This window comes from Gadus morhua, chromosome 3, assembly GCF_902167405.1.
Source record: "Gadus morhua chromosome 3, gadMor3.0, whole genome shotgun sequence".
Lineage (NCBI taxonomy): Eukaryota > Metazoa > Chordata > Actinopteri > Gadiformes > Gadidae > Gadus > Gadus morhua.
The window spans coordinates 17,193,514-17,215,334 of NC_044050.1; the positions used below are offsets into that span (position 1 = coordinate 17,193,514).

Sequence of the window (21,821 nt, forward strand, 5' to 3'; positions counted from 1 at the left end):
TTTCATGTTCAATATATTATATATGTAGTATGAATGCATATGTTAAACATTTCGGCCTTCTTCCAATCTCGCTACGAACAACTCTCGCGATAGGGTAGCGTTACGTAGTGAACGCGGGTGTTGAAGAAAGGTCTAGCAACCGCGCCAATGTGCTGCTGGTGATTGTTTGTTGTCTTTCATTATCAACAATTGGATATTTCCCATCAAATCACACGAGGTTGGGAGAGTCACATTGCGACATTACAAGAACCACATTCTAATTCTATAAACGCGTTAAATCACCGATTCGCGGTGGTAATTCAAGAACAATGTCGGAGAGTCCAAGCGGCGTGGAACAGCGGGAAGAACCGACTGAACTGAAACTTGAAGAACCCGCACAAGCCGAGGTAAGATAATTTTGAAATATGTTATTGGTAATATATATCAAGCATGAACTGAAATAGTAGTGGTTGTATAATCTCGATTCAACCACACCAAATAGCATGATGTTCGTTTAAAATCTTCGGTTTGGCCAGATACAGCGGCCAAGATGGTTAGCTACAGCTAGCATACACTCTTCCGCAGCTAACCACACGGGATTGTTCGGACCAACAATACTGCCGTGAACTTGTTTAACTTGCGATCAGATTGCTCTTTAGTCATCGTGCCATGTTAAATGCCTCTGTTCTTCCCAAGTCGTCTTTTACATTGAATGGCTGAGTGATAAGATTGTCTTCGCTGTTTCACCTATGAAGCACCCCTAAGCAACCATGCCTTTTGTTTTCAAGCGTTCACTTTAGCTTAGCACCGGGAGTTCGGAAAGAAAAGCTCAAGTCAACTTGCCGCTGTCATTCATTCATCCGCTGCACGCACTTTATGGTCCGAAATTTGACAGCCCACTGTTGCTAACGACCTTTTACGGACGCAACTTCACGTAAATTGGTAAACAGAGAGGGGCAGTTGGTCACTGGAAAACACGACTTTACCCTAACTATTTTCCTGTATAGGCAAAGTCCGACTCTTCAGATGCAGGTAAAGAGTCGTCGTCATCGGAGGCTGGGCAGGATGCTCAAGATGCCTCATCATCACAACCGACGGAAGGGCTACCTGCCTATGAAGAGAAAGTGGTAATATATTCTCAACTCTCCCTTTTTATAATGATTGGTTCGAAAATCTGACTTGAGTCCATTCTAAACAAATGAATAATTTGTCATTCATTTATAGCTAACAGATCGAACCAACAGATTTGAATACCTGCTGAAGCAAACAGAGGTGTTTGCTCACTTCATTCAACCAGCAGCGCAAAAGACTCCGACCTCTCCGCTGAAGATGAAGCCAGGGCGCCCCCGCGTCAAGAAAGATGAGAAACAAAACCTCCTATCTGTAGGAGAGTAAGTTGACCATAGAAAGTCATTTACACTTATGTTTAATCTGACTTTTCCGTTTTTTTTACTAACCAATATGCACGTGAGTCCAGGTTCGGATACCCTCCACTATCTTCAGGATCAGTTTACGGCAATACTGATTGGGGCGCAAAGCCGCATGGCTGCAATCACTGACACATTGGCAGGCATTGCATCGACTTGCAACCCGATTGTTTCCGTACACCATTAATTCTCTCGCTTTTCTCTTCAAAACAATTTCATGACCAGACAGAGAGGCGAAATAGACAACAGGTGATGAAACTTAAGAGATACGCAACCTTTCTTTCTTCTACATGGAACAAAAATAATCTGTCTGTCTGTGCTGGCACCACAACATGACACGATGTTACACATACCACACAATTGATAAAATAAAATGTAAAGATAACTTAAAATGTGTGACTAAATGACTTTTGTAGTTATAGTCTAGTATAATTATAGTCAAACACATCTTTTCACATTTATTTTCCCCCAGACTTTCCTCGCTCAATTCTTAACTGAATGTTATTTCTTATCCTGAACAGCAACCGGCATCGTCGCACCGAACAGGAGGAGGACGAGGAGCTCCTGAGTGAGAGCAACAAGACCACCACCGTGTGTACTCGCTTCGACGACTCGCCCTCCTGTAAGCACAAACCCTGACCATGGAACCTTTGAGCCCTTGCAGACAGTCTGCATAGAAGAGTAATGATCTGACGTTCGATGGGTTCTCTCTCTCGTCCTCGTTCAGATGTAAAGGGGGGTAAAATGAGAGATTACCAGGTCCGCGGTCTGAACTGGCTCATCTCTCTGTACGAAAACGGAATCAACGGCATCCTTGCTGATGAGATGGTACCCACTGCACCCCCACATCGCAGTCCAAACGCAACCTCGCCGACGTTGGGTGTTAGAAGTTTACCGTGTACCTCTGTCCACAGGGATTAGGGAAGACTCTGCAGACCATCTCCCTGCTTGGCTACATGAAGCACTACAGAAGCATCCCCGGCCCCCACATGGTGCTGGTGCCCAAGTCCACGCTGTACAATTGGATGAACGAGTTCAAGCGCTGGGTCCCATCGCTCCGTGCCGTCTGCCTCATCGGAGACCGGGAACAGAGGGTAAGCTTTCCCTTAAAGCCGGCTGGTCTCTAGTTCGGTTGCCTGTTCGATGAGTCTTCATTGTCAAACACTCGTGGATCACTAATGGATCTAATTCATTCAACATGATAACCTCTCTTTCTGCTTCTGCTTTGTAATTATTTAAACTGTCAATTGATGTTGTTTGTCATGTGCAAAACTATTCCATGTTTCTCATGTCTTCAACTGAATGCCTAGGGGTACCATGAAGACTAATGTTCAATATTTTCCATCTCAGAATGCCCTGATCAGAGATGTCCTTCTGCCAGGGGAGTGGGACGTGTGCGTCACTTCCTATGAGATGCTCATCATCGAGAAGGCGGTCTTCAAGAAGTTCAACTGGCGGTACCTGGTCATTGACGAGGCCCACAGGATCAAGAACGAGAAGTCCAAGGTCAGGAAAAACCCTTCAAGCATTCAAACCTTCTACAAATGAGCGAAGCCTCCTTGATAACCGAAAAAAACTATCCACAAAGTGTGCTCGAGAAGTCAGAACGGCACCAGCCATCTGATGTGCTTCCAAAGCAAGGGCACTCTGTTAATTTCTGTATGTTTCAACAGCTTTCAGAGATTGTGCGTGAGTTTAAGACCACCAACCGCCTCCTGCTGACTGGAACACCCCTGCAGAACAACCTCCACGAGCTGTGGGCTCTGCTCAACTTCCTGCTCCCCGACGTCTTCAACTCCTCAGAGGTAACATGCTACACATGACCTTGTTTGTGTATGTATGACCAATCCCCATCGGGGAAAAATAATTTCACTGTGGTATCTTTGCCGTGTTACATCTTTGTAACTGGTTGTTTTGTTGCTTTAGGACTTTGACTCCTGGTTCGACACCAACAACTGCCTGGGTGATACGAAGTTGGTTGAACGTCTTCACACTGTAAGTAATGATGTTCTCCTATTACACGATTCCAAATGCAAATCCCCGTGCTCCCTAGTGCGATCTCTGACAGGGGGTCCTCAGGGGAACCTCCAGCTCACACTGCTTGTCTTCGCACTGCAGGTGCTCCGGCCCTTCTTACTGCGGCGTATCAAAGCCGACGTGGAGAAGTCTCTGCTTCCCAAGAAGGAGATCAAGATGTACGTCGGCCTGAGCAAGATGCAGAGAGAGTGGTAAGTGTCCGCACCCTTTCAGTCCATCGCTGCCCTGGCTTTAGCTGACGAGCTGTTCGAAGAGCCATATGACTAGAAGTTAACCACACACACACCGTGACCCTCGCAGGTACACCAAGATCCTCATGAAGGACATCGACATCCTGAACTCTGCCGGAAAGATGGACAAGATGCGCCTGCTGAACGTGCTGATGCAGCTGAGGAAGTGCTGCAACCACCCCTACCTGTTCGACGGGGCCGAGCCAGGCCCGCCCTACACCACAGACCTCCACCTGGCGGTCAACAGTGGCAAGATGATGGTGCTGGACAAGCTGCTGCCCAAGATGAAGGAACAAGGTGGGTAGAACGTGACCAGATGAAGGAACAGGGTAGGTAGAACGTGACTAGATGAAGGAACAGGGTGGGTAGAACGTGATCAGATGAAGGAACAGGGTGGGTAGAACGTGACTAGATGAAGGAACAGGGTGGGTAGAACGTGATCAGATGAAGGAACAGGGTGGGTAGAACGTGACTAGATGAAGGAACAGGGTGGGTAGAACGTGATCAGATGAAGGAGCAGGGTGGGTAGAACGTGACTAGATGAAGGAACAGGGTGGGTAGAACGTGATCAGATGAAGGAACAGGGTGGGTAGAACGTGACTAGATGAAGGAACAGGGTGGGTAGAACGTGATCAGATGAAGGAACAGGGTGGGTAGAACGTGACTAGATGAAGGAACAGGGTGGGTAGAAAACATCTGCCTTTAGGGAACCTTAAGAAAGGTTAAAATTCACTGCCTGTCATTTTTGGGATAGAAGCGTCTGCTAAATGACTGACATGTTTTGTACACAATGTACTGTACGTTGCTCTCCGTAAACTACTGGCTGTTTAACCGCTCTCTTCCGGTTGGTCTTCCAGGTTCCCGTATCCTAATCTTCAGCCAGATGACCAGGATGCTGGACATCTTGGAGGACTACTGCATGTGGAGGAACTATAACTACTGCCGCCTGGACGGTCAGACTCCTCACGAGGACAGACAGGTAAGACACCTGCACCCAGGCTCCGCAACGCCCATGGCGCCCTTCCATCGGCGGGAACGGGTCGGTTCGCTGCGGCATGGTGGAGTAGTGAGGGTCCGGTGTAACCCAGCTCAGTTACGGCTCGCGTTTCCACCGCCGACGGTACCCTTATGGCAGGGCGGGGTTTAAGTCGTTCGGAGGTAGCCGTGGCAGCTACGTAGGCATCGGGACCTCATAGCATCCCGAAACAGTGTAGCCTGCTAACAAATCCAAGGTGAAAGAAGAATGCGCAACAATGTGGGTTGTTTTAGAAGGACGGCAAACTTTTGCGCGACATTTTCTTCAATAAACAAAGCGCGATGAGTACGGCTCAGTCCAGGTCACGCCCACTTTTGACGGTGGAAACGCAATCCGTGCCGCACTTTTGCCCACCGACCCGCACCCGCCGGTGGAAATGCGCCACTAGACTCTCATATGCAGTGGGGGGCCGACAACACTACTGCACTGGGAATATACCATTGGGTTAGGGTGTTTGACTCTGTTCGTACCCTCTAGGGACTAGTCTACCTGTAAGCCTCCTTGGGCAAGATGCTTAACCCCTTACCTGCTCATCAAAGCCACCCGTCCTAAAATTCACCAACACTAACTGGCGATTCCCTTTGCTTTGACTGAATCCCTGTCGGTTTCCAGATCTCCATCAACGCGTACAACGAGCCCAACAGCAGCAAGTTCATCTTCATGCTGTCCACAAGGGCCGGAGGCCTGGGCATCAACCTGGCCACGGCCGACGTGGTCATCCTCTACGACTCGGACTGGAACCCCCAGGTGGACCTGCAGGCCATGGTCAGTAGCCGCATCACCGTGACGACTGGAACTCATTCCTCCCCTTGTTTTTGGTTAATTCCCGACTATGAAGGTTACAAAGAGTCTTGTTCTAGTGTCTCCAACGAAAAATTCCTGCCACAGGGGTTCTCACGTCTTGTTTGTTTGCTTAAACCCCCCCCCCCCCCCCCCCCCAGGACCGAGCCCACAGGATTGGCCAGCAGAAGCAGGTGCGTGTGTTCCGCTTCATCACGGAGAACACGGTGGAGGAGAGGATCGTGGAGAGAGCCGAGATGAAACTACGGCTAGACTCCATCGTCATCCAGCAAGGTAGCTCCTGCTCCGTCCGTCTGGAGGTGGACGCTTTCTTGTCTTAACATGGTTGCCATGTAAATGAATTAGATGTATGCATGGGAGAAATGCTTGGATATTCAATATGGATTTGCTTATGTGATCGTTCCTTTTTGGGAATTCTTTTTCGAAATCTCTTCAATTTGAATAATCAAATTGGAGGCAACAGTGTTGTTTTTGTTGTTTTAACATTATTCGCGCGTTCCTCAACGCGGGAAGCCTACTATTTTCATTGACCTAAGATGCCCTTGGTTCTTCCCATTTCAGGTCGCCTGGTTGACCCAAATGCCAGCAAACTGGGCAAGGACGAGATGCTGTCCATCATCCGCCACGGGGCCACCCACGTGTTCGCCTCCAGGGAGAGCGAGATCACCGACGACGACATCGACGCTCTGCTGGAGAAGGGCGAGAGGAAGGTGGGATCAGCTTTTAGCCATGGGCCTTTTTCACCTATTGGCCATCTTTGTTCTTAACCCCTGTTCCCAGCTAGAAGAGTAAGTCTTGTGTTTTGCTGACTTTATTGATGTCTCGTAGACGATGGAGATGAAGGAGAAGATGGCCACCATGGGCGAGAGCTCCCTGAAGAACTTCACTATGGACACGGAGAACAGCAGCGTGTACACATTTGAGGGAGAGGATTACAGGGAGAAGAAGAAGGTAAAGGGCGCCAGAGAATTACTTTTAATCCTTCTGAAAACTTTTAAAGCAATGGCTATGAGCCCCCAAAGCATCCACTGACAATATGTAGAATATAAGATCTTGGATTCCTGAAAGCATCTGATCTTCAAAATTGAGCACGGAAGCTTCCTACAATTCCCACAAGGAATTGTAGGAAGCTTCAAATGGTCCAGAACGCCGCTGTTTAATTAAGGAGTAATTGGATTGTGTTTGCTGCCTCGGAGAAATCAGATCATCAAATCTTCCACCATCTTCCACTACAAATCTTTATTTTTTTATTATTATGATGAAATTGTATGTGTACATCATTCTCTGGGTTCTCTGTTAAGGTGATCACCAACTGGATCGAGCCTCCCAAGAGAGAGCGCAAGGCCAACTACGCAGTGGACGCCTACTTCAGGGAAGCCCTGCGCGTCAGTGAGCCCAAAGCCCCCAAGGTAGCCCCCCCATTGCTCGACACAGGCCACGGTACAGGCCACAAGAAGACCCGACCCAAGCTGCATCGTAATCTACATATATTTACCATCCCCTTTATGTTTTGCTGTGTAGGCTCCTCGTCCGCCAAAGCAACCCAACGTGCAGGACTTCCAGTTCTTCCCCCCTCGTCTGTTTGAGCTCCTGGAGAAGGAGATCCTGTTCTACAGGAAGACCATTGGCTATAAGGTAGCAGCCAAATTCATCTTGTTGTTAAAGCATGGATTAAAGTTCTCCGTCGCTACGACGGATTTCCGTCATTTGGAGTTCACAGAGGCCACTTCACATCTCCGATAACGTCGGGACAAATTTACAAACAGGCGTCATTTGGATAAACTAATCGCATATTAAGGATCTAAATAGGTACTTTCTCGCATAAAAAAATATTAAAACTTAAGAAAGTGATGTATTAACAGCACTGAAGCGAGAATTAAAACAGCTTTTAGCAGCTTTACCGCTACCGCTGCCGCGAAATGCATTCTGGGAAACTTGCATACTGTATACTGCGGTGCAGTCGGTCTGCTGTATGCTGCATACTGAATCCCACATTCAGTATGCAGTATACAGTACATACCGCGCAGTATGTAGTCGGCAGTACGGTAGTATGCAGTTTCGAACATGGACATAATACACGCGTGTATTATGTCGTCATACGTCAACGCCGGTAAAATTGTCAAATTATATAGTGAGTATTTAAAAGGTCTACCGTTAAAATTGACTGAAAACACAAGCATTTTAATGTACATCCCGATTATATATTAAATATATTATATACAAATGTATATATATACACACCATTTTCGCGCCACATCTTACGTCTCTTTGTTGTGTTAGTGTTGAGTGTCAGAGCGAAAGTTAAGCTAGTATGAACTCCCTTATAATGATTGACGGCTCTGATGTATCGGATATTGATAAAACACAAAAAAATAAATGGAGATGGGCATGGCTGACGGAAACGGGGAACGATGGCAAGCCTTTTTTAGAGAGTAAAATATGAGACAAGCTTAGCAAAAAAAAAATCTTAGAGTCTAATTGAAAAGACAACAAAAAAATTGCAATAGATGCAAAAGAACAGCTGTTTAAAATCCTCCTCCTGTAAAACAGTATTGGTCGAGCATTTAAACGTGATGGCTGCATTTGGTGCTGACGTCTTATACATTTGTATTTCTTAAGCAGGTGTCAATTAACCTAACCTGGAACATGTTTCACACACTGCACGTGACTTGGCTGTAGCGCGAATAAAATTTCAGTCAGAAGATTTTTTTTCACTTTAATCCCTGTGTTAAAGGGAATGTGTTGAGCTCTACACTGTTAACATCGGCGGTCAACGTTGGACGCTACCTGATGCTTGCATGCGTGTCGCCCTGGTTCCCCTCTCAAGGTGCCCCGGAACCCAGAGGTTCCCAACTCAGCCCAGCACCAGAAGGAGGAGCAGGCCAAGATCGACGAGGCTGAGGCCCTCACAGAGGAGGAGCTGGAGGAGAAGGAGAACCTCCTCTCCCAGGTACGCCTCTCGGCCACGCTGGTCACAGGCGATATACTGATTGCCCATCAACATGATTAAAGTATGGTGGATTTGTCTTAAACTCTTTGTTAACGCTGGCTTGCTTTGCAGGGTTTCACCATTTGGAACAAGCGGGACTTCAACCAGTTCATCAAGGCCAACGAGAAGTGGGGGCGGGACGACATTGAGAACATCGCCCGAGAAGTGGAGGGCAAGACGCCAGAAGAAGTGATGGAGTATTCTGGTAATTGACCCGCTTCGATTTGTTGTGGGGAAAATCCTGTATATTTAACGGTTATAGGAATAGTCTTAATAATTGAAGTGGTGTTTGAGGATTGTCTTGACGTTGGGTCTCGGTTCCAGCGGTGTTCTGGGAGCGCTGCAACGAGCTGCAGGACATTGAGAAGATCATGGCCCAGATCGAGAGAGGAGAGGCCAGGATCCAGAGGAGGATCAGCATCAAGAAGGCTTTGGACTCCAAGGTAGCCGCCTGGTGCTGTTGGGGCCATTTCCTGCTCAGCGTTTCCTGTCTTGAATAACCTTCATTGAGAATGATAAAAAAAAAAAAAATACTGCCATTATTGAAATATTAAAATCCCTTATTTTCCTTCAAATGTAACCAATAATGGCCTCTAAAGGGAATCTTCTAATCCTCATGGGTCTTTTAATGCTCCACGTTGACAACCGCTGAACACGTCTCCTCATGCGTTGGTCCAGATCGGCCGCTACAAGGCGCCCTTCCACCAGCTGCGGATCTCCTACGGCACCAACAAGGGCAAGAACTACACGGAGGAGGAGGACCGCTTCCTCATCTGCATGCTGCACAAGCTGGGCTTCGACAAGGAGAGTGTGTACGACGAGCTGCGCCAGTGCATCCGCAACTCCCCGCAGTTCCGCTTCGACTGGTTCCTCAAGTCCAGGACTGCCATGGTAGGGAGCTCTGACCCATCATGGCTCAGCACTGACTGGACACGTCCGTGTCATCAATTTCTGTAGGGTGGGGTGGTTTTTAAGAGGACTACATATGATGCAGACATCTTTCTGCCATGATGTCATTTTATAATTGGATTGTTTTCACAACGGATGGAAATACTGTGGTTGTTTTTTTTTTTGCCCCAAAGCACGATTTTGATCCCTTATAGCTACTCCAGATTCGGCTTTGGTGAAGGTTTTTGTCTTGCTGTCCTGATGGCTCTTTGGTTGTCCACAGGAACTCCAGAGGAGATGCAACACGTTGATCACGCTGATAGAGCGAGAGAACATGGAGCTGGAGGAGAGGGAGAAGGCTGAGAAGAAGAAGAGGGGTCCTAAGTCCACCTCTGTAAGTTATTATGGGAGCTCCTTGTCAACCATCAGCAAGAAACTGGCCATGGAGAAGAATATTAAGTCATGCAGAGTAGAATTCCATCTGACAAATGACAGTTCATCAATGTTTGAGGTTTAGCCACTTCTAGTTAGTAGGGTGAGAAAACGTAAACTGGCTGTTCAACTCTGATATGAACCAGATGGGCTGTGTGGTTTGAATGTGTTGGAGTGGTTTAGGGGTGTTTATGTAAGATTCTTGTAAACAAAGAGGATTTTGTTGATAACATTATTTGAATCACAATCAAACAGCATTGGCTACAGGTATGTCCAGGTTATTTTAGGTTATGATCTAGCTGAAATTATGAGCATTTTGACTTTAATCCTTAACCTTGATTACAAAAACTACAAATTAACTATTTTCTTCTGTCCCTAAAGGCCCAGAAACGCAAGTCGGATGGAAACCCAGACGGCCGTGGTCGCAGGAAGAAATTGAAGTTGTAGAGTTGACCGTGTTGGTGTACAGGCCTTGACCCTGTTGGTGTACAGGTCTCTACAACCTTTTAGTGTACAGCACGTATATCGTGACGAATAAAAGCAACTAGCTCCACCATAGTAGTCCTAGTTCCCTTAGTCTGTTCATATCCGTTGCAGGTGTGTGACCTTTGTAACGTATACAACCTCCAATTGGACTGAAGATTTCCCAACTAGAGTTGGTTTGGTTGTAGAAGGTTATTATAAAATAATAGTTTGCAGGCCTGCCTTTTTGGTGACTTCAGTATTGCAGCTGGATAGTTCTGGTTGCAACGATATTTTTGCTAGTACTCGAGTTTGTTCAGATAAATGTATTTATGTTGTTGGTTATGCCACATTCCATTGATTGCAAGGATTATGTATCTTTATGTCTAAAAGAATCACTCGTTCCCTTACTTTGGTATATGTGAAGTAGAAGGTGTCTTTTTCAATGTCACTAATAAACTTCCCCATTTTATATTTAAAGAAAGTGTAAATGTTTTCTTTGAAAGAATCAAGATCTCTTGTTGTAAAAAGTACATTTGCTTTGGGCAATTGATATACAGGTGCTGGTCATATTATTAGAATATCATGAAAAAGTTGATTTATTTCATTAATTCCATTTAGAAAGTCAAACCTGTAGAATGTATACATTCATTCCAAACAGACTGATACATTATAAGTGTTTTTTGCCAAAAAGAAGATGATTATAGCTGACAACCAATGAAAACCCTAAATTCAACATCTCAGAAAATTAGAATATGGTGAAAAGGTCAGATATTGAAGACACATGGTGCCACACTCTAATTAGCTAACTAACTCAAAACACCTGGAAAAGCCTTTAAATGGTCTCTCGTTTTGATTCTGTATGACACACAATCATGGGGAAGACTGCTGACTTGACAACTGTCCAAAAGATGACCATTGATACTTTAAAGAAGGAGGGCAAGACACAAAAGGTCATTGCCAAAGAGGTTGGATGTTCCCAGAGCTCTGTGTCCAAGCACATTAATAGAGAGGCTAAGGGAAGAAAAAGATGTGGTAGAAAAGAGTGTACAAGCAAGAGGGATAAACGCGCCCTGGAGAGGATTGTCAAACAAAACCGATTCAAAAATGTGGGGGAGATCCACAAAGAGTGGACTGTAGCTGGAGTCAGTGCTTCAAGAAGCACCACACACCGACGTATGCAAGATATGGGCTTCAGCTGTCGCATTCCTCGTGTAAAGCCACTCTTGAATAAGAGACAACGTCAAAAGCGTCTCGCCTGGGCTCAAGACAAAAAGGACTGGACTGCTGCTGAGTGGTCCAAAGTTATGTTTTCAGATGAAAGTAAATTTTGTATCTCCTTTGGAAATCAAGGTCCCAGAGTCTGGAGGAAGACAGGAGAGGCACAGAATCCACGTTGCCTGAAGTCCAGTGTAAAATTTCCACAGTCAGTAATGGTCTGGGGTGCCATGTCATCTGCTGCTGTTGGTCCACTGTGTTTCCTGAGGTCCAGGGTCAATGCAGCAGTCTACCAGGAAGTTTTAGAACACTTTATGCTGCCTGCCGCGGACCAACTTTATGGAGGTGACGATTTCATTTTCCAACATGACTTGGCACCTGCACACAGTGCCAAATCTACCAGTACCTGGTTTAAGGACCATGGTATCCCTCTTCTTGATTGGCCTGCAAACTCACCTGACCTTAACCCCATAGAAAACCTATGGGGTATTGTGAAGCGGAAGATGCGAGATGCCAGACCCAACAATGCTGAAGAGCTGAAGGCCACTATTAAAGCAACCTGGGCTCTCATAACACCTGAGGAGTGCAACAGACTGGTCGACTCCATGCCACGCCGTATTGCTGCAGCAATTCAGGCAAAAGGAGCTGCAACTGAGTATTGATTGCCATACATGCTGAAACTTTCCATGTTCATACTTTTCAGTTGGCCCACATTTCTAAAAAATCATTTTTTGTACTAGTCGTAACTAATATTCTAATTTTCTGAGATACTGAATTTGGGATTTTCAGTAATTGTCAGTACTAATCATCCAAATTAAAAGAAATAAACATTTCAAATATATCACTCTGTGTGTAATGAATTGATATAATATGTAAGTTTCACGTTCTGAATATAATTACTGAAATAAATCAACTTTTTCATGATATTCTAATAATTTGACCAGCACCTGTACATCCAAATGCACATTTGAATCATCACAAAATACAAGCTAACCATTTATGAAAGGACTAATTTTGGTGGAAAAAAGATGATTGACTTTATTATTTCAAAACTATTTTCTTAGGACATCATAAAAATATATCAATTTCAAGGTTGACCAGAGTGTAAATATACCACAAACATCTTCCTGTATTGCTATCTAAACATTTGTGGGTTTCCAATCAAATGTGGAAAAATAAGGGGAGGATTGCATTCAAAGAAATAAATGGAAATTCCAACCCCTTTCGATTAGCACCATCTCGGTATTAAGTGGACAAAGGGGCAAGGGAGGCTTTACAAAGCAGTCAATTATTATAAAATGTACAATTCCATTCACCGAGTCAGCTTCAACATTCATTTTCTCTCAAATACACATTCATCGACGCATCACATTAATATAAAACCACTGGGTAATCTAATTTCCTTAAAAATAATACCTTTAACTGAATCGAAACAGACAGCGTCTCACTTCGACTGCTGTAAATAAATGCAAATTTTAAACACGATTCACGAGCCTCAAATCACAATATAACAAAGAAGCCGGCAAATAATATATTAGAGGGCTCTTCCCCATCTCCTTTCATCCACAGCAGTAAAATCATAAAAACGGAGCAGAAAGACCATCTTAAAGTAGCAGTTCACAGGACATCAATAGCTCAGCGCATAAGGTTGAATTCGAACCCTGTGCCCAATAGCAGCGTGGTCTCCGGTGACACACCTACAGCTGCTATACGACGCAGAAGTAATGTTTCAACTGTAACGCTTCCCCCCCGCCTGGCAAGGTGCCTTAGTCTTACTCTGGGGTGGAAGTAAATAAAGGAGGTGTTGGTGGACTAACTGGGCTTCAGTGCTAGGAGAGCTGGGCTTGGAAGGCACCATGTTGGTGGTGGTGGAAAAGAGTTTGTTGGAGGGGGTGTGGGGAGGGTTCTGTGTGCGTTAGGGGGGGGGGGGAGGGGTCAGGGTCGGTTACAACCCCACCTGCCCTCCACCGCCTTACACCTCGGAGCTGTCCGAGCCGCTCCACCCGCCCGCCGACCTCCCGGGGGTGAAGCCGCTGTAGGCTGCGGACGAGGAGGTGGCGTAGGCGGCCGACTGTCCGTTGCTCTTCTCCTTCCTCTGCCGTCTCTTGCGCCTCAGCAGCAGCAGCACCAGCACGGCGATGAGGCACACGAGCAGCAGCAGGCCCGCCAGCCCCACCAGCGTGGGCAGGGTGGAGGAGTCCAGCGGGGTCTCCCGGCCGGAGCTCTCCGGGCGGGGCCGCTCCACCACGAGGGAGTCGCGGCCGGGCTGCCGCTGGCTCACCACCGCGCGGTCGGCGCGCTCCAGGGCGATGTGCTGGATGTTGGTGCCGCGGCTCTTCTCCGCCCCGATGTCCTGGGAGCCGTCCGCGGGACCCAGGGAGGAGGAGGCGGCGGCGGCGGAGCGCCGGCTGCGGCGGGCTTCCTGGGGGGTCTCGGCGGGGGGGTCCACGTGGGACATGCTGTGGTGCAGGTACTCCACCCCGCGTTTGTTGCGGTTGGCGTTGTCCCGGGAGCGGACGGTGTAGATGGTGTGGATGAACCACTCGCGACCGGCGGCCACCTGCAGGGGAACCCGGGAGGATAAGGGTCAGATATCTGGGGCTGGGTGGCGGGGTTGTGTTTGTGTCTGCAGGCTTGTACGTATCTGTGTACGTATCTGTGTGTGTGTAAGTGTGAGTGTGTGTATCTGTCTTCATGTTTGTATGTTTATCAATACGATTCGTGTGTGTGTGTGTGTGTGTGTGTGTGTGTGTGTGTGTGTGTGTGTGTGTGTGTGTGTGTGTGTGTGTGTGTGTGTGTGTGTGTGTGTGTGTGTGTGTGTGTGTGTGTATCCGTCTTTGTGTGGGGGTGTATGCGTGTGTTTGTGTGTGTGTTTTTGTCTATTGGTGTGTTCCTGACTCCTCAGCATTTATAGCGTTCCTGTTCGTCTTTGTGATTGTGTCATGAAATTGGCGAGTCGTTGTTTATTGTTAGCCTCATTGGCCTCTTTTGCGGCGAGAAATGCCGCAAGAAAGCTGGGAGATCTTCGACTTTCATCTCGGAAGTCTGGCGTTGAGGAAAACACCATATGTGTGTGAGTGTGTCTGGGTGTGTATCTGTCTGGCTGTGTATCTGTCTTCGTCTGTGTGTGTCTATGCTGTGTGTGTGTGTGTGTGTGTGTGTGTGTGTGTGTGTGTGTGTGTGTGTGTGTGTGTGTGTGTGTGTGTGTGTGTGTGTGTGTGTGTGTGTGTGTGTGTGTGTATGCATCTGTCTTTGTGTGTTGGTGTGTGTGTGACCGTGTGCATCCAGACCTGGAAAAGCGGGGACGAGGAGAGGGTGAAGCCGTCCGAGCCGGGCTGCCTGACCAGGGGTATGGCTCCCGGGGTGTCCTGGGCCAGGGTGGCCTGGAAGGACACGTCACCAAACACAGACGCCTGTGTCTCCGGCTGGGCCTTGTCCTGCACATCCCCCGCAAACACAGAAACACAAAACTGTAAGACATCACATACTCTCATCCATCAACCATAAAGACCTTACTAGGAGTACTCTCATGCATCCCCAATCAAATCTATATATAAAGTAGTAGGTATACTAAATCACAGAGGAGAGGGAGAGAGTACGGTGCTACGGTGTTCGACTCTCGGGCAAAAAGATACAGGGTTGGATCCCCAATGTCCTCATCCTTAACCTGAAGGCTTCCTTGAGCAGGATGCCCTCACCGAAAGCCTTAGCTTGGAGACTGTGTATACACTGAGTGTGTGCTGTATATGTGCATGCATTTAGGCCTATGTATGCAGACATGCATGTAGGTATGCATGTGTTTATGTTGGTGGAGGGAAGGGATATACAGACATACTGTGTACGGTTTGTTGATTGTTTGTTGACCCATCCCAAATAAAAAGAAGGTAAGAAGAAAAAGCTTGGGGACTGAACATATACAGAACAGCAGCAGGAGAGCAGAGGGCGTGGTTACCAGGATCTTGAAGCGGTACAGCAGGGAGGGGGCGTCGGCCAGGCAGCCGTACTCCTTGTTGGTGGGGTTGTACTTGGGCACGTAGCCGTCGGCGCCGGTGCAGAGGAACACCTTCTCGATGCTGCAGGAGAACGAGTCGCCCAGGTTCTGGACGGGGTCCACCATCACACGGCCGTAGATGGATGAGCCTGCATACGTTGAATGGGATGAGAGAGAGAGGGGGGAGACAGAAGGAGAGTTAGAGAAAGGGGGAGAGAGATTGGATAAGGTTGAGTGGGTTTTCTCACTCAATGTTTTGAGTGAGAAAAAGTTTTCTCACTCAACATGAGTCAGACCCATGTGATACTGCTTCCGTTATAATAAGTAGCCAGACATGGGTCACTATATGATGTACGTATATGTACTGTATGTGTTTTGTATGTTTTTTTTTTGTTTTGTATAAGTTCTGTATACGTTCTTTTTAAATATTAAATATTGAAATAAAAATGAGTGCAAATAGTATCCTTGAGCGTGAATTTCAGCTCTATGTAACCTTAAGTAGATTTCAACCGAAATCAAAAACAAAAGGAGAACAATACGTGGTTCCATTTTCAGAGTCTTGACTCTCTTCTCGAGCTTCTCACAGCCAGTCAGTGTGACGGTTTTCATTAGCTCTTAATTAGGCTCACCTGTGTCACCGTACCCCCTATATTATGGTGCACACATGGGGCCTGGTTATATTTTTCCCTCCGACGGACCAAACCCAATCAATGAAAGGACTTGCCGGTGCTTCTTTGGATTCTTTTTTGGAACCATCCAGACAAATGTGACCGACAGCCAGCAGACGGTGCAGTAAGCAACCCAATTTGAATTCTGTCATGAAGTGATTGAGAAAGTTGGATCTGTTTGTGCTGTTGGCCTCAGGTGAACCATGTTGTTGAGTTACTGCTGCTTGTGTCTTCAGTGCGGTGTTGTGTATATGGTTTTGTGTTGACTTGTGTGATGGGTAATCTGTAAGTGGGGTTTGATTGGGTTTTCCAGTAACTTAGTGTGTTGAGTGCAGTTTGTGGTTGTGTGTTGACAAGCTGCCTGACTTGACTCTGTGGGGGCCCCCTGTGGCCCCCACAGAGTGTGTGTGTGGGTGTTGGTGTCGGTGTGTGTGTAACGGGAAATGACTGCTCTGGTAATCGTGGAGAAATTTTTTTAGAAACTATTGCATAATAGACCATTTATTTGGCAAGAAACGGCAATGACAAAGCAATAACTAACCTGTGGAAACGTAAACTACCAAACAGTATTTGGTTCCTTTTGACAAGCTTGTCAGCATCCCACAGCATACTATGATGCTCTTCTGGTATAGCCCTGTTTGCTGTACTATACTATGATGCTCTTCTGGTATAGCCCTGTCTTGCTGTACCATACCATGATGCTCTGCTGGTATGGCCCTGTCTTGCTGTACCATACCATGATGCTCTGCTGGTATAGCCCTGTTTTGCTGTACCATACCATGATGCTCTGCTGGTATATATATATATATATATATATATATATATATATATATATATATATATATATATATATATATATATATATATATATATATATATATATGATGCTCTGATCCACCAGTACATGGATGTATAGTACAATGATGCTCTGGTACCAATATACCCCACTTGGGTCTAGTTCCATGATACGTTTGTGGGCCAGCCCTGCTTTTTCTAGGATGATGCCTCCTGTCCCAAACTGCAACAGACGGGTCATTTGCCTGACGTGTAACAGAAGGGGTTGGCCATGGACAATTAACCAGTGGCTGTGATGAATAGTTTGGTTGATCTCTTAAAGAGGCCAAATGTAACAATTGGAGTGATGCCAAAGTTTTCATGGAACTTCTCAATTTGACTCGTATACTATAACATTAGTCTTTGAGTTGATGTATTGTATTTATCATGCTGTGTTTGGAATTTTTAGAATTGCTCTTAACATGATTGAATGCTTGTTCTTTGGCTTGCCAGGAAGTCTATAAAATCCTCAAAGCATTAAGTGCATGACCTGAGTTTAACCCTAGTTGGTGCTGTACTCTATTTTTAGGTATGTGAATGCCCTTTTAAATGTTGTCACTGGTAATAAAATGCTCTCTTCCAGTTGGCGGATTAACAGGTCCCTCCAAAGGAGAATATGAGGACGAACTAGTGTACTGAACCTACCACCTGTTTCATAAATGAATATATTTTGGGTTACCATGTTGGATTTCTGCTGGAGCGCCAGGAAAAGGTTTCATAATGAGAAATGGAAATGTAAGTGGAATCTGACTGCAAAATGTTATTTCATAATCTTAAAGAGTTTTGGCATCTCTAGCTTGCCCTTGGCCATTGAGTATAGTGTGGCAAGACAATATTTATACTTTTTTTTACAAAGTTCTTTAACAAGCAAGTACAGAATAATATTGGGCGTACAAGTTAATGCAACTTTTTAAGCCTTTCAGCTTTCCCGTGCGTTAGACATTGGTGTGACATACCCAATATGGACTGGTGCCCAGGTTGTGTAGATCTATTTAAAATGAGCTGTGGTCCAGTAATTTGCAAGGTTACCTAATGGGTGAAGTAACGGGTTGCTTCATTTCTGTGGCTTCAACCTTATATGGGCGTATGGAACATTTAATGTGATTTTAATAATCAGAAGTCCACAGCAGTGGAAAGTCTTTATTTCAGTTCACCTGGGGTCAACGCTCTTACCGTCTGAGAAGGCAGCGTCGGTGCCCTCTCCAAAGCCCATGGAGCCGTCGGAGAGCCAGATCTCCTTCTTGGACAGCAGGAACATCTGTGTGTTGAGGCTGAACTCTGCTGCCACGGGGTCACTCACCTGGAGAAAACAAGGAGTTGGCATAGGATGCCATGTTGGAAGTCTGCAGGGCTGCACATCATCTACGATAGTTGGACACTCAGGAATAAAATAATTCATGCTAAAACTTATGACTGTCTTTTTTCAACAAACGACTGGCGCATATGCATCAAATGAATGCATAGTCTATGGCCTGAACCCTGATGGTCCAATCCTTGAACTATTTGCACTCCCTGTGAATTGCTTTAGATAATACTTGGCAACAATTTCCTGTGTTTCTGTATGGGCGACCTCACAATCAACAGTGTGCTGTGACTGGAGGTATTTGGAGCTATTGAAGTTATTTTATTGTATATTGATGGAAGAGACTGACCTGTTGGAAGCGGATGTCCATGTCGAAGGTGATGGGCTCCCGGGGGTGACAGACCGGGGGGATGCTGAACTCCCCGTTGGGCGACGCGCTGCAGGGGATCATCTTCACTGTGTAGGTTCCTGAGTAGTCCCGAACCTAGAGAATGAAAACACAGAATACACAAGACGGCATTTTTCAGTACGTTTTTTCCTATGAACTTGATTTGCAGACCTAAAACGGGTCATTGAAGTTAACTTTCCTACTCTGAGTAATATAATAAATTGTAAAATAATATAAGGTTCAAAAATATCTTAACTGAGCCTTGAATTGTGTGTATACATTTCAGTTATTCTTATACTGAATGCGTTGGGGCTGGGTGGGAACTCACAGCGAAGTCAGAGATGAAGCTCCACTGCTGCATGGGCTGATTGTAGGTGGGCTCAGTTCTGACCAGCGCCAGGGTGAAGGTCAGCCCAGGGTGGTCGGCACAAATCACCATTGAGGACTGACTGGTGCCTGGAAGAACATACACACACGCACGCCACAATTAATGATCGTTATTTTCAGAGTATCATTTTTTGATAGTTGTATTAAAGACGGCTCCTTGATATCTAAGGAAATTCATATATCATAAGGGATGTGTCCGTCACAATGTAAACTGATCACAGGTCACCAATCCCAGGTAACTAATCAAAGTATCCCAGGGTCTGCGTACCTGGATGAGACATGACAAACTGTCCCCTGTAGCGAGCCTCGGTCTTGAAGTTGACCACCAGGCGGCCCTCCTCGTTGATCCTCATACTGGTGGGGTACATGGCTCCTGCGAAAGCAACAGCACAGTTCAGCACAGTTCCTATCCAGTGTTTCCCTTCGAGGTCGCGGCGAAGTACATGTACATGTTGTAGACCAATAGTCGCCAGCAGGGGGCAGCGTTAGTCAGGAGCAGGATTGTGTAGTGTAGCGGTTGTAATAAATGAATTTAGATAGCAATATTGATTCATATATATATATATTTTTTATCTATTTCTGTCTCGTGTGCTGTAGTATTGCTCCTATACGACTCTCTATGGGCTGTTACTCACGTAACTCGAGACGGAAGTTGGATTATTAATTTAGACATATAATTGAAAGATACTTCATCCCAAAGGGGAATTAAAGCGTTAGAGTAGCTCACACCAGAAGCACAATAGTCTTATAATATTGAAGTAATTGACAGTCAAATAAACGAAATATAGGCTAATTGTATTTTTATTTAAATACTAATTTAACTGACCTATGCATGGTAAGCATTTGGGCAGATTAGATGAGCATGACGTTGTTTAATGGACGAGTTCCTCAGAAAATACCAACGATTAAACAGCGATTAGCTAACAGTGAACACACATGACACATGACACATGACACATACCCTGGAGCTCCGCCTCCGGAGGGCTTCCGATACCGTCCTGCCACAAGATGGCGGTGTCATACACGAACGTGAGCTTGAGTTCCGACTGCAGGTCGAAGTGCTGCCAGCCACCCACGGCCACGGGCGAGTGGAAGACGTAGGAGACGTGCAGAGGCACACGCAGAGTCACGTAGGACTGCACCAGGTTCAGCACCTGCGGGAGGGACATGGTTGTTGGATCGATGAGGAGGGACTACGTGGGGCATACTGAAGCACACCAACAGCCATGATGATATGTGGTATTTCAGAGCAGTCGTTTTAGAACTGAGAGTCGTGACTTAAAAGTGATTCACAAACATGTAAAACTTTATTAACGCTTTTTCAGAAATATATGTGCATGCCTGAAATCCTTGTCTGTTTAATTTGATCATTAGAGCATGGTTGAAGATGAAAAACCTGAAATACAACTGCTTCTTTCACTGCACAAAAGAAGGACCCCCACCCCCCTGGAAGGTCACCTTCACATCAACAGCTCCGGGTACCCTTTGATGCAATAGACTGTTTATTCAGTATGGTGCGGCGAGCGGATCCGAGCGGTTTCCCCTACCTGTCCGTCGGTGCCGATGGAGCCCCCACAGTCGTTGAGCAGCTCGGACATGTCGTAGTAGCTGGTGAACTCCCAGAGGCACGCCTCCAGGTTGAGGTTGCGGTAGAAGCGCAGCGAGTTGGTGGAGCGCATGCCGGCGCTGTACTGGTAGGGCGAGGTCTCGCCGATGATCTCGGGGTTCTTGGTGGCGTCGGTGATGAAGCCGTGGCCCGTCTGGATCTCGTTGAAGTCCAGCAGGTTGGAGCAGCGGTGGTTGCCCACGCGCGTGCCGTCCGGGCTCAGGGTCAGCTCGAAGTTGGACAGGGGTCGGGTGGAGATCACCGGAAGCATGCCTGGGGGGGATACGGACGGAGGGAGGGAGGGAGGGAGGGAGGGAGGGAGGAAGGAAGGGAGGGAGGGAGAATAACGGCCACAGGTGAATGGAGGTCAAGTAGTTCTCGGTTGACTTTTGGGGAGCCAACGAGACGATGTCACGATGTGACCACGATGTCATGGTCACAGGGATGTGTTAGCTCTGTGGAGTTTTGGAGGCACTTTGTTGAAATGCTAGGTGTTGTGCACTGGTAAGGAAGAAAAGCGAACGGGGGGCCTGATTCCCCCAGCTACTCTGCACATAGGCCATTTGTTTTCTTGAGACACCAGGTTGTGCAGTACTTAAATTGCTTGTAGCTCCAATTTTGATTGTATGCTTTGATTCGGCATTACTACTCGCTTTTGGGCTTAAGCATCTTCTACAGGACCAAACGTGAATGTGTTTGTTTTTTAGTTCTTTATTCTGTGTGTAAGAACGTAGGGTGCCCCTGGCTCACCGTCCATGTGGGGCATGTTGACCGTCAGTTTGATGAGGTTGGGGAAGTCGGGGTCGTCGGGGCCCGTGTACCGGATCTTGGCGGAGAAGGGTTCGGCCCCCACGGTGCCGGGGACCCGAGGCTGGCACATGCCTGCAGAGAGAGAACATCGGCCATGTAAACCGCACGCCGAACCAAACAACGGATCTCTGTGCAATGTGTATGTTTGGTGTGTTGCCCGCAGAGAGGGCACATTTGGCGAGGGTCTGTTTTATTCTGTGGGGGGATGGAACCAATTATAAGAATAACGATACGAATAAAAATCGAATCACTCAATAATCCTTCAATACAACTCCGAAGGGCCAGATTGGGTGTCGTCGAAGCAGACGAACGACTACATTTTCAAAAAGTTGAAT

The 21,821-nt window shown here is 46.5% G+C and overlaps 2 protein-coding genes and 1 long non-coding RNA gene across 5 annotated transcripts in view; 2 read left to right on the forward strand and 1 right to left on the reverse strand.

Moving 5' to 3' along the window:
• Positions 1 to 85: 85 nt before the first annotated feature.
• smarca5 (SNF2 related chromatin remodeling ATPase 5) lies at positions 86 to 10,761 on the forward strand. Of its 2 annotated transcripts, XM_030352555.1 has the most exons (25): positions 86 to 386; positions 987 to 1,106; positions 1,204 to 1,370; positions 1,632 to 1,655; positions 1,928 to 2,028; positions 2,134 to 2,234; positions 2,321 to 2,500; positions 2,757 to 2,912; positions 3,080 to 3,211; positions 3,333 to 3,401; positions 3,525 to 3,634; positions 3,744 to 3,970; positions 4,531 to 4,652; positions 5,322 to 5,474; positions 5,651 to 5,783; positions 6,072 to 6,220; positions 6,339 to 6,461; positions 6,812 to 6,919; positions 7,032 to 7,145; positions 8,338 to 8,460; positions 8,572 to 8,704; positions 8,824 to 8,942; positions 9,178 to 9,390; positions 9,671 to 9,781; positions 10,201 to 10,761. In XM_030352555.1, exons 1-25 carry the CDS (start codon positions 309 to 311, stop codon positions 10,264 to 10,266), a joined length of 3,132 nt encoding a protein of 1,043 aa, XP_030208415.1. In that variant the 5' UTR covers positions 86 to 308; the 3' UTR covers positions 10,267 to 10,761. The 2 variants fall into 2 exon arrangements, with proteins under 2 accessions (XP_030208415.1, XP_030208416.1); XM_030352556.1 differs by lacking the exon at positions 1,632 to 1,655.
• Positions 10,762 to 12,511: 1,750 nt separating this feature from the next.
• frem3 (Fras1 related extracellular matrix 3) overlaps positions 12,512 to 21,821 on the reverse strand; it is a 37,130-nt gene continuing 27,820 nt past the window's right edge. The window contains exons 15-24 of the mRNA XM_030352547.1: positions 21,427 to 21,558; positions 20,618 to 20,949; positions 20,032 to 20,224; positions 19,339 to 19,443; positions 19,012 to 19,139; positions 18,645 to 18,779; positions 18,166 to 18,292; positions 15,452 to 15,639; positions 14,790 to 14,936; positions 12,512 to 14,059 (exon numbers count right to left, since the gene is read on the reverse strand). Coding sequence (XP_030208407.1) covers positions 13,472 to 14,059; positions 14,790 to 14,936; positions 15,452 to 15,639; positions 18,166 to 18,292; positions 18,645 to 18,779; positions 19,012 to 19,139; positions 19,339 to 19,443; positions 20,032 to 20,224; positions 20,618 to 20,949; positions 21,427 to 21,558 — 2,075 coding nt within the window. The 3' untranslated portion in view covers positions 12,512 to 13,471. The remainder of the gene's footprint in view (positions 14,060 to 14,789; positions 14,937 to 15,451; positions 15,640 to 18,165; positions 18,293 to 18,644; positions 18,780 to 19,011; positions 19,140 to 19,338; positions 19,444 to 20,031; positions 20,225 to 20,617; positions 20,950 to 21,426; positions 21,559 to 21,821) is intronic.
• On the forward strand, positions 16,062 to 18,398 carry LOC115540928 (uncharacterized). Of its 2 annotated transcripts, none has more exons than XR_003976239.1 (3): positions 16,062 to 16,282; positions 17,576 to 17,727; positions 18,113 to 18,398. It is a non-coding gene; the product is annotated as an uncharacterized LOC115540928 (long non-coding RNA). The 2 variants fall into 2 exon arrangements; XR_003976238.1 differs by having other exon boundaries at positions 18,120 to 18,398.